This window comes from Chrysemys picta, chromosome 6, assembly GCF_011386835.1.
Source record: "Chrysemys picta bellii isolate R12L10 chromosome 6, ASM1138683v2, whole genome shotgun sequence".
NCBI lineage: Eukaryota > Metazoa > Chordata > Testudines > Emydidae > Chrysemys > Chrysemys picta.
The window spans coordinates 13,210,868-13,228,611 of record NC_088796.1 but is presented as its reverse complement, the minus strand read 5'-3'; the positions used below and the strand labels follow the sequence as shown (position 1 = coordinate 13,228,611).

The 17,744-nt window shown below is 41.8% G+C and overlaps 1 protein-coding gene across 2 annotated transcripts in view; it reads left to right on the top strand.

The window, feature by feature from the left end:
• The window catches only part of LOXHD1 (lipoxygenase homology PLAT domains 1), a 297,140-nt gene that overhangs the window by 82,780 nt on the left and 196,616 nt on the right, over positions 1-17,744 (top strand). For both annotated transcript variants that reach the window (XM_065549964.1, XM_008166053.4), the window contains exon 8: positions 8,205-8,319. In XM_065549964.1, coding sequence (XP_065406036.1) covers positions 8,205-8,319 — 115 coding nt within the window. The remainder of the gene's footprint in view (positions 1-8,204; positions 8,320-17,744) is intronic.

Below are 17,744 nucleotides of genomic sequence, written 5' to 3'. Positions count from 1 at the left end.
GAATTGGCATCACCCACAGCTACCTCCTGAGCACTTGTATGCTACGCTTTTGCAGATCAGGTTAGTTCTTTTGCATAGTTTCTCTTCCTGGCTGGCTGTCCATGCTCATCCAGGTAGGTTAAGTGCTTATTTCAGCCACTCATCTCTAGGCAAAACTAGTTCTGGTCAATAGTGACCAAAATCATCCAATGGCTGTTCATTAACCGGTGGGACATAAATTGGTTGTCTTAGTTCAATTTGAGTCCTAAAACCACCCTTACACTCGATGCTAACTGATACCAGTGTTGGCAATGTCAGCAGAGACTGGAGACATGAGTTGACTATGCGGTCACCGTGGAGATGTTCCCTCCAGGCTGGTGCTGTGGAAGCTCTACCTGCTGTTGGCTAGAGGACTTCAGTCTCCAGCAGTCTCAAGCTGGCATCTTTCAGAAACATTACGATTGTTTCACCCACAGCTTTGGAAATAGGTGTTTCCTCCTGTCTGACACCTGAAAATGGCTGGATTCAGGGCCGGCTCCAGGCACCAGCCCAGCAAGCAGGTGCTTGGGGCGGCCAAGGGGAAGGGGCTGCATGTCGGGCTGTTCGGCGGCAATTCGGCGGCGGGTCCCTCTCGGAGGGAAGCACCTACCGCTGAATTCCCGCTGAAGAAGAAAGCGGCATAGTGGAGCTGCCGCCGATCGCAATTGCGATCACGGCTTTTTTATTTTATTTTATTTTATTTTATTTTATTCTGCCGTTTGGGGCGGCAAAAACCCTGGAGCGGTCCTGGCTGGGTTAATAATAACCGCCCTCTTCGTGCAGGATTAGTAACTGGATGCAAGTTGTATCAGTAACACCACAGTGTATCTGTATAAATTGATTTTGCATTTTCTACAGTCCACTCCTAAAATGAATCAGTTTTGGATGCTAATCTCTGGCAAAGTAGTCTGTGTGTATTGTTTCCTTTAATTGTGTACTATTCTTCAAATCAGAGATTTTGCATGCTCATAAGAAGCCGTAGCATGTCTGCAGTATATTGCAAAACAGTGGGATTCATGCCCTTTTGCCTATGTTATACCCATTAATATTTTGTATGTCTTGAAGCCTGGCCACCCAGTTCTATCAATAAGAGATGAAGTATCTGTGATAAGACTTTCATCAGCATTTTTAAAGACATGTCATTAGTCAGCTTAATCATGGTCTCAGCTGGGGATTCACTATCCACCAGATGAGACAGAGTTGGAACCAGGCTTCACTTGCTATTATTAAAGCACTCAGTAATTGATGTGATAATTGGAACAGGATAGTCTGCACTAGTGACTGCTGTGCAAGATGCTTGAGGAGCTGGACGTTGCCTTTATCTGACTCTCACTGAGAGAGACATGAGATCTGAGCACAAGACTAGGAGCCAGGCATTCGTGAGTTTAATAATGGCTCTCATTCTAACTCCCTGAATAGACCGGGACAAGTTACTTAGGGCACGGTTTTACTATTTTTCGGTCCACTGCAAAATTTTCAATGCCCCCTGCCCTCTCTGTGCCTCATTTTGCTCACTAGTAAAATTCTGTACCAAATGGAGCATTGTTCGTATTAATGGGTAAGAGTTTGTAAAGTTCTTTGAAGACAAAAAGCATGAACTCCATGTAGGAGGGAATTAGAGGAATAGGTATTAAATTCAAGCGTTTAACCTGAGTCTTTTTTCTAGGACCTAATCTACCTCTTCAGAGCTGTAGCCCCGACGTAGCAAAATTGAGATCTCTAAACCAAATTCCACCTTTGGATGTAAGTGTGGGTCCTGCAGAATTCTGATTTCAAGGTTTTCAGTTAATTCAACTGTATTGCCTCATGTAGTAAAGTACAGGATGTTTAGCTTTGGATTCATGAGGGCTGGGTACATTCTCTCAAAGCTGGAATAGCCAATTTACTCAAGAGCAGTTGAGTACATTGCCACATACATCTGTGGAGAGTGAGTGCAAAGTGGTACACCCATGAGAATTGTAGCCCTTTCCACCCACTTTCTCATTTGCCACAGGTCTACACAAGATACAAGGCAGTGGTGAATCAGGCCTCTTGATTTTTGCAATGGTTCAAATATATAAAAAAATAAAAAATAATAAAGACAGGGTCTGAACCAAACCTGGACCCAAAGATCTCTGAACTTTGAGGCAGTTTAGCTCCAGATCCAAGTTTTACAGTGTGGTCCCACCGCTATAGGGAAATGGAACTATCCTCTTCTTGAGCACAATGGCTTCTGCTCTGACTCTGTGTCCAAGGGAGTCAGATAGCATTAGACTCTAGTTTCAAGAGAAGCGATGTGTCTCTGTTTTCATGATGATGTCTTCATGACATGGAAGCCTTGTAACATCGTTTACTTAGGCAGCTGAGTGTACTGGCTGTAGTGCAAGAGCTGGGAATGGCAATAGTCTCTCACTTCCTGCAGTACATTGATTGTGGAATTGTCTAAACATCTTATTAAATGACCTTCTGATGTTGCAAATTCTGCCTGGCTCCCATTTCCCTCTGTCATCATTTTGTCCTTCTGTGGAATGTTAATTTTAATTAGTACTTAACAGTGTTTTTAATAATAGCACATGTTCCCCCGGCAGAGTTCATTGCATCTGTTTGTGTCCTCCATGCTTAAATTCTTTCCCTTCATAACTGTGGATATGTGCACTGCCAAGAAACCAACCCTGCTCTACTATATGAGTAAATTGTGTTCTTTGTCTTGCGTGTGTAACACACATCCGTGCATATTCACAAAGTTGTGCTTCCATGCACCGGCACGACTCCCATTGCAGGAGGTATAGAAGTATAGAACTCACACTTTTTTTTTGCTACTATTTTGTTCTTTTATTTTTCTTTGATGTCTTAAGGTCTGGTATCTAGGAAGTCTTGGAAGTGAAGGGAAATCAACCTAGACTATCTATTCCACAGCAGTCACCCTCCGCCATTGTGTAGTATGCCAATGATGTCCATAAGTGGAGATAAAATGCACAGCAATCTCATTCAGGGACACAAAAGAAGAGGGTGCTTAATGAGGGAGATGTAGACAAGTATAACTTATATTGTCTGCAACATACAATTTGTAACAACTCTGAATACTTCACTAGTCATGAAGTAACTCACTAAACAACTGCTGACATTTTGACAGAATATATGCTTGTTCTTGATGTAACACTGGTAGCTTAAGGGTGTAATTTGTTGCTGCAGCTGATTTAAAAGCTATTCATTGTCCTTCCATAAGCCTGTTTCTCAAATAACTGGGGAAGTGACTTTTCATCAGTACACTCACATGGCCACCTAGAATGAAAAACAAGGATGGACACAAAGGTTAATGCCATCACCTTTAAAAAAGTAAGAGACCAGATGTTGCCTGGTTTCTGCATGGGAAGAGGAGTCTTCAGACAGGGGTCTTTTACAGTCCTGTCTGAACCCTCTGTCATGTTATTGATTTGAACTGGGACCATATAGAACATGGTTGCAACCAAAGTCCTGTAGTGGCACCAAATCTTGTATAAAGGGTGTCAAATGAGGTGTGTAAGACAAAGTTATGGTTTGCTGGTTATGATTATGCTGTCTATATGTGTGTATCAATTTTGTAGTTCAAGTTATGAATATTGGCTCTATACTGTCTGTATTTCAAACTTATGCTATGCTTCTGGGAAACTTCCCAGACAAGTTGGCGTTAGCTGTGCTAACACCATTAAGGTCCCATTAAGGACCCATCAGCTATACAATTGACCCATTGAGAGAAGACAAACACGCCTTGCAACTCAGCAAAGTATGCAGGGACTGGCCCATGTGACTCCAGACTCCATTTTACTGTAATTTTCCACAGTAAGGACAAAGATGTGTTCTTACACCTGGAAAAGACTATAAAAGGCTGATGCCTCTCCTCCATCTTGTCTTCAATCTTGCTTCATACCTCTGGAGGAACTTTGCTACAAACTGAAGCTCTGAACAAAGGACCGATGACCCATCCCAGCTGGAGATGTATTCCAGAGACTTGATTTTGAACCTGCAGTTTATTTCATCACTGCTACAAGCCTGAACCAAGAACTTTGCCATTACTGTATGTAATTGATTCCATTTAACCAATTCTAGCTCTGATCTGTATCTTTTTCCTTTTATGAATAAACCTTTAGATTTTAGATTCTAAAGGATTGGCAACAGCGTGATTTGTGGGTAAGATCTGATTTGTATATTGACCTGGATCTGGGGCTTGGTCCTTTGGGATCAGGAGAACCTTTTTTCTTTTATTGGGGTATTGGTTTTCATAACCATTTGTCCCCATAACGAGTGGCACTGGTGGTGATATTGGGAAACTGGAGTGTCTAAGGGAATTGCTTGTGTGACTTGTGGTTAGCCAGTGGGGTGAGACCAAAGTCTTCACTGTCTGGCTGGTTTGGTTTGCCTTAGAGGTGGAAAAACCCCAGCCTTGGGCTGTAACTGCCCTGTTTTAGCAATTTGTCCTGAATTGGCACTCTCAGTTGGGTCCCGCCAGAACCGCATCGTTACACCCTCACAGCCTGCATGTCAGCTGGATACGATGACAGGGTCAGCTCCTGGGCTGCAAGCCATGCCAAAGGGAGTGAGGAAGGACAGAGACTGAGGCTATGTCTACACTACAAATCTAAGGTCTCCCATGTAGCTGCTCTGTGCCAACTAAACCAGCCCCAACGAGTGGCAGTAGCTATGTCAGCGGGAGAGCGTCTTCCCGCCCCAACATAGTGCTGTCCACACTGGCACTTCTGTCAGTGTAACTTTTAAGTCGGTCCGGGGTTGTTTGTTTCACACACCCCTGACCGACAAAAGTTTTACTCATAGGCGCCGACTTCGTGGGTGCTCCAGGGCTCCCTCCTGCCAGTGGTCCCGCTGATCAGCACCTCCTCCTCCCTCCCAATGCTTCCCACCTGCCGCGGATTTTGCTGGCCGTCAGGACTTGATGTAAACTAGCTCATTTTTCTTTCCAGCCAAATAGTTCCTAGACTTTTAGGCTAAAACTCTGAATGAGTTTCTTCCCTGCCGGTGTTGAGATGGGTGATAGTGGATGCTCAGTGTGAACAGTTTTGGTGAATGCTTTGTTTCTTTTTTATGTGTGTATGTCTGCAGCCACAGAAAGGTGCAATAATAGAATATGTAATAATTATTACATATCCAGACAAAATTTACATTCTCACAATGTTAAGATGGGACTGCCGAGTTTAAAGGTCAAAAGTTCAGCCTTAACTCCACCACCTTGTGCCTAGAAATATAGTTGATATCAAAGATATCTATTATTCATAGACTTTAAGGCCAGAAAGGACCATTAAATCACCTAGTCTGCCATGTATAACAGAGGCCTCGTCTACACTAAAAAGTTAGGTCGAAGGAAGCTGCCTTAAGTTGACCTGTTAATGTATATGTCTATACTACCGGGTCCTTTATGCCGACCTAAGTCACCTCTAATGTCGACGGCTGTAATCCACCTCTGTGATAGGCATAGCGCTTAATTCAATTTTCATGGGTCGACTGCAAGGTAGTGCAGATGCAGCGTTGTGTGATTTGACATAATTGCCTCCAGGTGGTGTCCCACAATGCTCAACTTGGACCCCTCTGGAGATCATTCTCAACTCTGCTGCACTGCAGCCAGGTACACAGGAAACTGTTCCTCCCCTGCTAAAGCCCCGGGAACTTTTGATTTCCCATTCCCTGTTTGATCAGCATTGGGAGCCTGCCAGCTTGAGCACAGCTGATCATGGAGACTACACGCCCCAAACACGCTCCAGCTTAGTCTGCACAGGAGGTGGTGGATGTGATGTTGCACCTCCATATGATTTTATTAAAATATGCTAATGAGTGTGAATATAATGTAACTGGAATATGCTTCATGCAAAAGGTCTCTTGTAAGGTATCATTACAAAGCTTATAATCTACTGAGTTGATCATCCTATTTGTCTGAATGTATCATTCTTGTATCTGAAACTAGGACTATAAACTATAACTCTGAGGTCCTATTGTAGTTATGCAAAGTGCGGGCCATTAATGGTGGTTTAGAATCTTGATGACTCCCATCAACGAGGACAATTGTCTATAGATGGCTCTGTTTACTTGCAGGCCTTCCTGTGAGTCAGGTCAGGAAGAATGAAGGCTGGGGGTGTCACAGGACATGTGACCATGTCATCTGGTACTGGAATCCATCTTAAACCTGGGGATTTTCTATTTAGAAGGAGGGGTGGGGACCTAAAGAGACAAAAGATTCCCGCCTTGTGCCTAAGCTATATAAGGAAGTGGAACAGAACAAAGCGGGCTGCAGTCATGAGAAATCCCCTAGCTCCCACCTGAGCTGGAACAAGGACTGTACCAGGGAAAGGATTGGGCCCAGACTAGTCTGTGAAAGAAGTTTATTGGAAAATCTCTGAGAGTGAGATTTACCTACATTTAGTTTCCTACTGTATTAGTCTTAGACTTGCATATTTTTGTTTTATTTTTCTTGGTAATTTATTTTGTTCTGTCTGTTATTACTTGGAACCACTTAAATCTACAAGTTGCACTTTGGGATAGCTACCCACGATGCACTGCTTTGTGCATCGATGCAGGTACTGCTAGTGAGGACACACTCCATTGAGACAATGAGCATGGTGTGGCCATGCACAATTGACTTAATTAATTCGGAGGCTTGAGGTTGAATTAGATAAGTCAACTTAATTTTGTAGTGTAGACAAGCCCAGAGGCCATAGAATTTCATCCAGTTACCCCTGCATTGAGCCCAATAACTATTGTTTGACTAAAGTATCTCTTTCAGAAAGGCATCCAGTCTTGATCTGAAATCTGCAAGAGATGAAGAATCCTGATCCAATGGTTAATTATCCTCACTGTTAAAAATTTATGTCTTATTTCTAACTTGAACTTGTTTGGCTTTAACTTCCAGCTATTAGTTCTTGTTATGCTTTTCTCTGCTAGGTTACATAGCCCTTTAATACACCCTTCATTTTCTCCCCATGATGGTACTTATACACCATAATCAAGTTCTCTTCATCTTTTTGGTAAACTACACAGATTGGCTCTTTAAGTCTCTCACTATAAGGTGTTTTTTTTTCCTGCCTTCAGATCATTTTTGTGGCTCTTCTCTGCACCTTCTCCAATTTTTTAACATTGTTTTTAAAATGTGGATACAAGAACTGGATGCAGCATTCCAGTATCCGACTCAGCAGTGCTGTAAAGAGGTAAAATCACCTCTCTACTCTTGCTCACTACTCCCCTGTTTACACATCCAAGCATCACACTAGCCCTTTTGGCCACAGCACTGCTCTGGGAACTCCTGAATTGTATGTCCTCTATAACCGCTAAGCACTTTTCAGAATGACTGATTTCCAGGACGCAGTCCTTTTCCCCCCTGTAGGTATGAGCTGTATTTTTTGTTACTAGATGCATGACTTTGCATTTGCTTGTATTTAAACTCATTTTCTTTGAATGGGTCCAGCTTACCAAATGACCCAGATCATTCTGTATGGCCACCCTGTCTTCACCATTCTTTAACATTTACACTTCAATGAGATCTACAAAACAAGTCAAATTTGAACTTTCTAGCTTTATTCGTTTCTCATTTAGCCTTATGCAAATATCTCATTGGAACAAATAAGGAAGAGTACATTGCTTTGACACATGCATAAATCAAAAATAGTTCAACCAATTTTGCTCAAACATTAATTACAAATTTACCTCTGGGCTTAGACCAAGTATGGAACATGAAGGAGTTTGCCTGAGGATGTTATGAGGATGCAGTTGGAAAAGTGGCAGTAGAAGGAATTTATAACTCAAGCTAGTGGGTGCTCCTAGTGGCTCCTAAATCCAAGGATCTAAGAGTGGAATTTTTAAAAGCACCTAAGTGACTTAGAAGTATAAGTCCCTTCACTTAGGTATTTTTGAAAATCCGAGGAGTCTAATTATAGGTACCTATTTAAAAAAACAAAACAAAAACTTGTTATATAAATAACATACATTAAAAATATGTACACGCATGCATGGATATGCACACTGAGGCTTATTTTGTTCGAATTAACTCTGTCCTGCCCAATTCCAATCTAAGTAAATTTCATCTGTCTACATAAATATCCGCAACAATTTTAGTTGGGTAAATTCTAACCTGTAGTGTTAAGCAGTGATTGTGTTCCACCCCACAGATGGATACATTTCAGTAGTGGGTGAAGTGATCTGTGAGTAATTTTTCTTTTCTTTTCCGACAGTTTATGAGGTGGTGACTGTGACGGGAGATGTACGAGGAGCAGGAACTGACGCCAATGTCTTTGTTACTCTCTTTGGAGAGTTTGGGATCACACCGAAGACTCATCTTACCAGCAAGTGAGTATTAGAGAGAATTGTATAATCCTAAGGGCCACCCTGCAGTCAGTGATTTTTATTGCTTTTGTTGAAACATAACAGTATTTTGCTGATAGATGCAGATGGAACATCGCCTAAATATATGCAGATTTTGCAAGGAAAATGCAGATTCATACTATTGAATATTTCTCACTCCAATACCCTACAAACCCTCATGTGTAAAGATGTGCTGCAGACCATACTTTGTAAGGTCCAACCCTGCAATTTGCTGAACACTCTAATTTCCCAAGAAGTTAGATTGGAGTGGAGAGCACTCATTGGCTTGCAGGTCTGGGCCCTGTATGCCTTGTGTGCCTACATCTCTTTCACGCACAGTTCTGTACATCCGCCATGGTAACGCCTGTAGGGTTCTTGGTACATCCTGACTTCTTCATCACAGTATTGAAATGAAAGGTCAATATTTTCTCACCTGGGTGCCTAAAGTTAGGCTCTTGACTCCCTATATAGTCACTTGTGTATGTAGCCTGTTTTTCAGAACTACTGACCACCCACAACTTCCAGAGAAATCATCGGAAGCTGCCCGTGCTCAGCACCCAGGGTAGAAAACGTTGACCTGTGCTGTTGAAAGTTATGGTCCTGAACATTTGTATGGGGCACGGAATGTAAAGGGTTAACACCCTGGCCTAGAGATGAAGGCCAGCTGTCTGGAACCAGTGCAAATAAGAGTTAGTGGATGAGGAAAGTATGGGCCAGACCTTCCTCTAGTGTAAATCCATTGATTTTGATGGAGCTATGCCAGTGGACGCCAGCTGAATGTGTAGCTCTGCACATAAAGGAGACATTGCAGAACACTGCGAATTTTTTAAAAAACAACCTGTTTCTGCTTTATGGGGCCTGGCACTAGGCTGTGGAAGGTTGGAACACATTATTGGAAAGAGCTAAGACCAGTCAGGGAAACCACTGCAGGGGTCTTCACGGACATTATTAACTTGCAGTTAAAAAACATTATGCAGCTTTCCTTATGGCACAGCAGACTTGTGAGACTACAGTTTTATTTGAAATATGCCTGGCTTTCCCTGGCCCTGTTCATAAGATCCATTTTTCACCCACTGGCTCTTTCACAGAGGAGAGAGCCAGGGGCGGCTCCAGGCACCAAGTGTGTGCCTGGGATGGGAAGCTGTGGGGGGCAGCCTGCCGGTCACCATGAGGGCCTGCGGGAGGTCCACTGGTCCCGCGGCTTCGGTGGCAATTCGGCAGCGGGTATGCCGAAGCCGCAGGACCGGCAGACTTCCCGCAGGCATGCCGCTGAATCCGCGTTACCAGCGGACCTCCGCAGGCACGCCACCAAAAGCCGCCTGACTGCTGTGCTTGGGGCGGCAAAATACTAGAGCCGCCCCTGGAGAGAGCAATCCAATATAATCGGCACTTCACTCATACCCCATAGGCTCCTGAAAAAGCTCTTGGACTAATTTGGGTTTTATTACATAAGCATCTGAGGGCAGGGTTTGAAATTTGTGTCACTAATGTAGACATGTACAGTTCTGTGCACATGGTTGCATGTGCAAAATTGCTCCCACCCACGGAGAGTCTATTTTTTGAAAAACTATTCTACAAATTCTTCTTATTAGTAGCAGTATTTATTATTTGTATTACTCAGTCTCTCAAACTAAGAATGAGAGCCCTTTGTGTGAAGCTTTGTACAAGTGTGATGGCTGCCATCTTGGCCAGCACAAGGGGCTGAACCAGGAATATCCAAGGTAAAAGCATGAGCTGCTACAGTTTGAGCTAACAACCCAAAGCCCTCAAACTTATCCTGTAACAGACTCATATCATTCGTGGATTGACCCAGACTGGAATCTGTAACATACACTCACCAGCGGGTTACACAAGTGCAGTGACAGTCCTTGCCCCAGAGAGCTTACACGCTGAATAGATAACACAAATAGGGGAAACTGAGGCACGGGGTGTTGAAGTGACTTACCCAAGGTCACACAGTGGCTGAGCTGCGAATAGAACCCAGAATTCCTGCCTTCCAATCTAGTGCCTTATTCACCAGATCATATTTTTTAAAAGATAAATATAGGGGAGAGAGGTAGCTCAGTGGTTTGAGCATTGGCCTGCTAAACCCAGTGTGGTGAGTTCAATGCTTGAAGAGGCCATTTAGGGAACTGGGGTAAAAATCTGTCTGGGGATTGGTCCTGTTTTGAGCATGGGGTTGGACTAGATGACCTCCTGAGGTCCCTTCCAACTCCATGATAATTTTGATTTTAAAACCCAAGAGAAACCATGCTCTGTTTGCCCCTTTTGAAAATTATTGACTCTGAGGAGAGAAAATCTTTTTGATTTTTTGAGCATTTCACTTGATTTGGAGTTCACAGTGCTCCAGCAAAGATTACACTCAGTCTGATTGCTTGACAGGGCTATGCTTTATCTGTATCTGCTCAGACTAACGTGCTGATAACAAAATTGTCTGCAATATTAAAATATTATTGCTCAATAGTTTCTAACTTCCCCTTTGGCAGAACAATGTTTTAATAGAAAACCCTTACCTGTAGAATCTAAAGGGGATTATTGGTTTTATCTTTCATTATGCTTGCTAGTTTAGTTTGGTTGCAAATGTGTTTCAAAAAATACTAACCCTCTGTTAATGTCATACGGTAACTTCACATTTTCTCCGTTTCTACAGCACCGACAAGAGGTACCTGAAGCTATTTTAAATTTTATCCTCAAAAGAGCTTCTCTTCCCAGTGAAGCAACTCAAACATGAGACTCTGTAAAGAAAAATGATATGGGAATGGTAATGAAAATACATGAAATTTCAGACCTGTTTGCCATATTTGATATTCTGAAATCACTACTCACAGAGGTGATTTGTTTTGTTTTTACTATTCCAGCCATTATTAGCAACAGCAGTGAGAACTTGCTGTGTTTTTATTAATCTAAAAAAAACCCTAATACATCATATCTCTTATCCATAGATCTCAAAGCACTTTACAAAGTAGGTATCATTTTCCCCATTTTACAAGTGGGGAAACTGAGGCACCGAGCTACAAGGTGACTTGCCCAAGAGGAAGTGAAGATATCCCAATAAAAATGCTGGCTATTTTTTAATCCGTGGTGACCTTAAAGTTGTATAAGTCAACTTCGCTGACACTCTAGTTAATGAGTTTTCCTTCCAGAAGCATTAGTTGTATTTCTCTGAATGAAAGAAAGAAGAGACGGTGGTGGTTTTACTCTACGACTGGCATAAGTATGACTGTGTTCAAAAACATTGTGAGGATGGCTAGCATTATCAACTTCATCCTTGTTATGGAGGAAAGCAGAGGGCTCAGATGGCTGGAAATGAGAATGAGAGTCATAGCAAACAAGCCTTTTTGCATTCTGAGGTTCTTAAAATTTAGTCCCCTAGGAGATAACCATTTCTACCCCGACTCATGGTTTCCTAAGTGCCAGCTAAAATTCCAGCACCTATAAGCAAATGCTTATAGAATTGTGGTGGTTTACCAGGCAAAAACAAGAGGAAATTATTCCAGATATAGGTTGCTGTCCTATTGTTTAATCTTTTCTCCCAGATATGAAGTGAGCAATGGAATAGCCAGACTGCCCCTAAATGTTTTACTCAACTTTGTGAATATGGCAAAAGGATGGAATCTCATGCATCTTCCAACTAGGAGTTTATATAGAGTTCACGGATGAAATGACTGCAAATGCATGACATTTTATACATGTTTATTTTATGGCATAGATGATATGATAAAAAGATAAAATACCATGCATTTCCCAATGAAGGTACTACCATTTCAGCTTCTGGTTAGCACAGGGGTGGTTTTTTTTGTGATTGTGTGCTGGTAGTGAAATACATGACATTTCAGACCTTTTTGTCATGCACACATGCCTGCAAAGTAAAATTATGACAAAACATGACAAGGTGATGAAATATCATGTTTTTTAACATTTTGTCCAACAATAAGTTAATTGTAAAAACCTACATGAATTATCATACTGACTTGTCATAAAAAACATGAATTCTGGAAACGGAAGCTTCCGGAATCTTTCCAGTATAATGAAAGAGAAGTTTTTTGATCTCATTAAATAGGTTAAGTCGTGACTAGGATCTTCAATATACTGGGCCAAATTCTTTTTTTGACTACAGCTCTTTTGCACGTCTTTTCCAGCACAAAGCAGTTGTAAAGCTGGTGGATCTGGTATAAGGAAAATTTGCAGGTGGCAAGGAGCGAGTGTCATGGCTTTGTGCTGCTGGCATCAGAGCCTCAGCATAGTAGGTCATGGCTAGGGTAATGGCCATAACACTGATGTGCTCTGGCTGCTGTGGGCAGCTGGGAGAAGGCTGGAGTAACCTTGAGGCTGGGTAGTTCGCACAGCCCCCAACCATGCCCAGAACCAAAGAGCAGATGGCCACTTTGCTTCCCAAGTGAGGTCCTGCACTCAGTGCAGCTCAGTCAGACCCAAGCACAAGGTAGGGAGACCAGATGTCCCGATTTTATAGGGACAGTCCTGATATCGGGGCCTTTTCATATATAGGCTCCTATTACCCCCCACACCCTGTCCTGATTTTTCACACTTGCTATCTGGTCACCCTAGCACAAGGCCACTGTAAAAAGTTTGTCTTTTCATGGGTTTCACAGTGGGTTTGCACGCTGACTCTGACTAGACCCAGATTCAGAGTCAGCAGTCCCCTGCCTTGCCTCACAGAATTATGGCATCTCTCCTGCCTTCGTCACCTCCCATAGCTGTTCTGCAGGTGTCCCCTGTTCCCAGGGGTGTCCTCTGCACCAGGAGTAGAATTCTGAAGATCCTCCACTAATTTTTCCTGACCTTAGCCACCTTTCCCCAAGATTCGCTGCACTGTGGCCTCTACAGCTCTTGGGCTGAGGGCGATGGAATGGGATAGTCTAAATAAATCACATCACTAGGGTAGCAATGCTGCTACCACTAAATGTATTACACGCCAGTGTTTAGCTAGCTATGTTATTTTTGTTCATTAAATTACAATCTCACAGTTACCCAGTCCTATTTATGACAAGTGGAATATATATTCATGTATTTTTTTCTAAAATAAATTAATTTTAAAAATGGTTTAGCAATTACTGAAACTTGAAACAAAGGTGAAAGAACTGTTCCTGGCTAGGAGCAGATTGGTAAGTGATAGGTGGGTTGTTGTAATATTAATGAGATTGAAGGTACTGTGGATTGATTTAGTTTTTTTAAACGTGCTGCAGTTTTTGAATTGGCAAACTCTTCTACCTGGTCTTGAATTACCTTCACACAAGGTTTTTCTGATTCACAATTCAGTCAAATAAAGATGAATTCAGGAATATCTACACATTGGGCCAGATCCTCAGTTGATGTAAATCTCTATAGCTCTACTGAAGTCAATGGAGCTTTACTGAATTAAATCAGCAGAAGATCTGGGGCGAAACCTTACTCCCATTGAAGTCAATGGAAAGGTGGCCATTAACTTCAATTGGGCCAGGATTTTACACTTGGTTTTTATTTAATAACTATAAAATAAATCAATAAATGTAAGGAAGGGAAGACAGTTAACTTCAGTAAATACATTAACCTAGAAAGTGTTGTTATCCAAGGTTTTTCTTAAAATAAGAAAAATCAACCTATTTTGCATGGCCCATGAAAAGCACAGCTAGAACAATGCTCCAATCTCCAGCAGGCTTAGAAACACTTGTGCAAGAAAAGGGACTTGACTGACACATTTTTCTTTTAATGGCTCAAATTGTGCTGTCATTCATACTAGTGCAATTCCATTGCATTCAGTAGAGTTGATGAGGTGCTGCAGATTAATACTGGTGTAAATGACAACACAGTCTGGAGTTATATATTTCCTTTTTTTTTTTAAAGGGCATTCTTGCTCTTTCACCCACAACCTTTTGTTAATCAATAATCATTGTTGTACGCCAAAAACTACATGAAAAAAATGTTAAGGTTGTGAAGTCTAGTACTCAAAAATTAGGAAATGCCAGATTTCAAGTTGCCTGTGCAACCTTAAATTGATCCCTCTTCTGCATATGCATTATGATGATGTCTTTAATTCAGTAAGCAACACCTGGGAGCTGCAATTGTAGGGAAAGTCTTGCTCAGGCCCTGAATCCTTGGACACATTCTCAGTACAGATAGAATCGTTGAAGAATTCAGCAGCTAAATTCTAAGAAGTTTCTACTGAGCATGTGCACATAGATTTTTCAGAGGTTTATAAATGTGGCCAAAGTAGTGTGTGTTCTCATGGGAATAACATAATACATATCACTGATGTAAAGGGGAACACTCTACCAATTTTCAATTCTCTACTCCAAAGCATGGAAGTGGTAGAGCTTCTTAATAAAACATTTGCAAGAATATTTTCAACAGGGCATTTTTCCGTAATCTCATTCTCAGAAATTACTGAAGCATGCTGAAACATTCAAAAAACAATTCAGCCTGAAACTAATAGCTGTCTTAGGAAATTTTGGCTCAAATGATTAAAGTCTGGCAAAGCTGTAAGAACTGAAAACAGGGTCTTATAATGGGAAGTGTTGAGCAACCTTAAGTATAGGTCCTAAATTTCTACAGCAAATAACTGATATACAAAATACATAACAAGAACATCACCATTAACCCCTCATTAGTCTTAAAAGTATGGAAATTATGACTTAAAGTGACACATAAATGTCATATATATTTGTACAGTTTATTCATTCATTTCACAACAATATCCGCCTAAAAAGTCACATTACAATAACAACCTTAACTCTCACCCACAAGACATACATTGAAAGAGCTCATAAGCTTGTGTTGTGGGTCAAAGTTAAGGTTATTGGAACATGTAATGTGAACTTTCAATCACTGGGTTTTCACCCATCACTAATGTTAAATGAAGGTATGGGCTGCAAGGGTGATAGAACGTTTATTTGTTACTTTAAGTCATCATTTCCATGTTTTTGAGGTTTAGGTGTAAATCAGTCACATTTTTTGTGTGGCAGTTAGCACCAGCAGTTAATTACAACACTTGACTTGCTGGCACTCTCGCTTTGGCCTTTAGCCACTGCCAATTACTTTCAGCACCTGTGCCAACTGCTGCAGCCATGTATAGAACATGTTTGGCAGCTGAGACTTAAGGGCTGAATTCTTGCATTAGCTTTTCTAGCATGGGCAGCTAAGGCATTGAATTGGCTTCTTAAATGGATTCTTGGCAAGTCCACTGTTGGCTGTAAAACAATTTCTGAGCTATCATAGATTTAGCCTAATGCTGGGCTGTCATGTCCTACTGGACACCATCTCCTCTGCGTTCTCACACACTTTGATTGCACAGAATTACATCCTTATCAGTGTGACCATTACATCATTGTGCAGAAGCCAGGCAGCAGGGTTTACATGCTTTGTTTAAACAATTTGCTTAGCCCCTGCCATCTGATGACAGATTATTCCTAGCCAACAGGAAATAATGTCCTTGTCATATAGATGCTTGTCAGGAGCGAGGGAAGCTCCCTAAAAGAGGGGTTGCCACTGGCACCCAAACCGTGGCCCCACCTCCACACCACCCATTTCCCCCTAGCCCCTGTCCTCGCACCATCCCTTTCCCTGAGGAACGGTCCTCACACAACCTCTTCCTCCTAAGACTTCGCCCCCACTCACTCCTCTCTGCCCCTTCTCCCCGTTTCTCACCCTTACAGCCAGTAAAAAGTGGCTTTTAAAAGTGGTGGGGCCATGCTCCCGCCCCCATTCCAGCGCCCCTGATGCTTGTACTTGGTGTACTTTCTCAGCTGCCACCTTTCCCATCTGGGGTGTCTTCTGATGTTTGTCTGCCATATGCACTCCTTTCTGCAGATTACTGATTTAGCACCATTTTATCAGCAGAATGACAACAGGTTATAGTGGATCACAAACTAAATATGAGTCAACAATGTAATATTGTTGCAAAAGAAGTGAACATCATTCTGGGATGCATTAGCAGGAGTGTTGTAAACTCGGAAGCTTGTCTCTCTCACCAACAAAAGATATTACCTCACTCACCTTGTCTTTCTAAAAGGTTTGATGACAGTTTTGAAGGCCAAAACATCTGGATTATTCATCCCTCATGGAAAGACAATAGTGACCGTGCTTTAGGGTGCATCCACACTAAGGCCTGGTCTACACTAGGGGGGCTGGGGGGTCAATGTAAAATACGCAACTTCAGCTACAGGAATAGCGTAGCTGAAGTCGACGCATCTTATTTCGATTTACCTTCCGTCCTCACGGCGCGGGATCGACGGCCATGGCTCCCCCGTCGACTCTGTTACCGTTGCTCGCCCTGGTGGAGTTCCGGAGTCGACGGGAGCGCGTTCAGGGATCGATATATTGCGTCTAGACGAGACACGATATATCGATCCCTGATAGATAGATCGCTACCCGCCGATCCGGCGGGTAGTCTGGACGTACCCTAGGAGAAAAGGTGCTCTCTTACCACATCTTAGCTAGCACATGGTAAAATCCTGTTGTGGACAAGGCAGTTTGTAGTTTTCACATGGAAGTCAAAGAAAACAATAGGATAGAGCCTATGGCTTATCCCCACTAGCTAGCTCATGTAAGAACTGTACTGTATTGTGTCTTGTCCACAGTAGGCTTTTACCACATTAGCTAACACATGTTATAAAAACACCTTTTCTTTTTTTCATAGAAAAGGGCTGAGAGTTGATCTGTATCACCTACGGTACCTTCTAGAGTCATTTCTACTAGAGGTTCTTCTAAAACATCAATAGCAGCTATAATAAACAAGTCACAATCAGAGTTAACAAGAGTAACAGAGTTACTACTAAGATACTAAGAAGATCTCTGTGCTAATCCAATGGAGCAACTCTTTAATTTATCCCAAATTTATATCTTTAATAAGAATACTACGGACTTCTATTCAACCTTTCCTCCATGATCTCAGAGTGCTTTTACAGATTATTCTATGTGGGTGTGCCAGATGAGGGGGAGAGGGAGGGTTCATGATGTATGCAAAATACATTGTCAGGTAAAATGTGCATCAGAAATATAGTTTAATTTATCATTAATCCACTGATTTTTGCCTTTCTTTCAAAGCTAACATCATTCAATCTACTGCATTAACAGTAAAGACTTTTGGTCCTATTCCTATACCTACCTATTTTAGCAATAGGTAGGAATTTCTGTATGTTCCTAGAGGCTAAGCTTTGCAAAGGATTGTTATTAGCTAATTAAATAGGGAAAACAATTTCCCACAAATGTCCAAAATTTCAATTTCTTATGTGAATTTCGATTAGGCAATAATCTCAAGTTTCATCTTTGCTTCCCACACACATTAAAATACTTGAGATATATACTAGTTCTGAAGGTGAATTTTGAATTGTATATTTGACTGTAAAATTTGCAATTTCCACTATATTAATCAGTAACAGATCACAGGTATTGTTTCTATGCCCAAATTGGGTGAT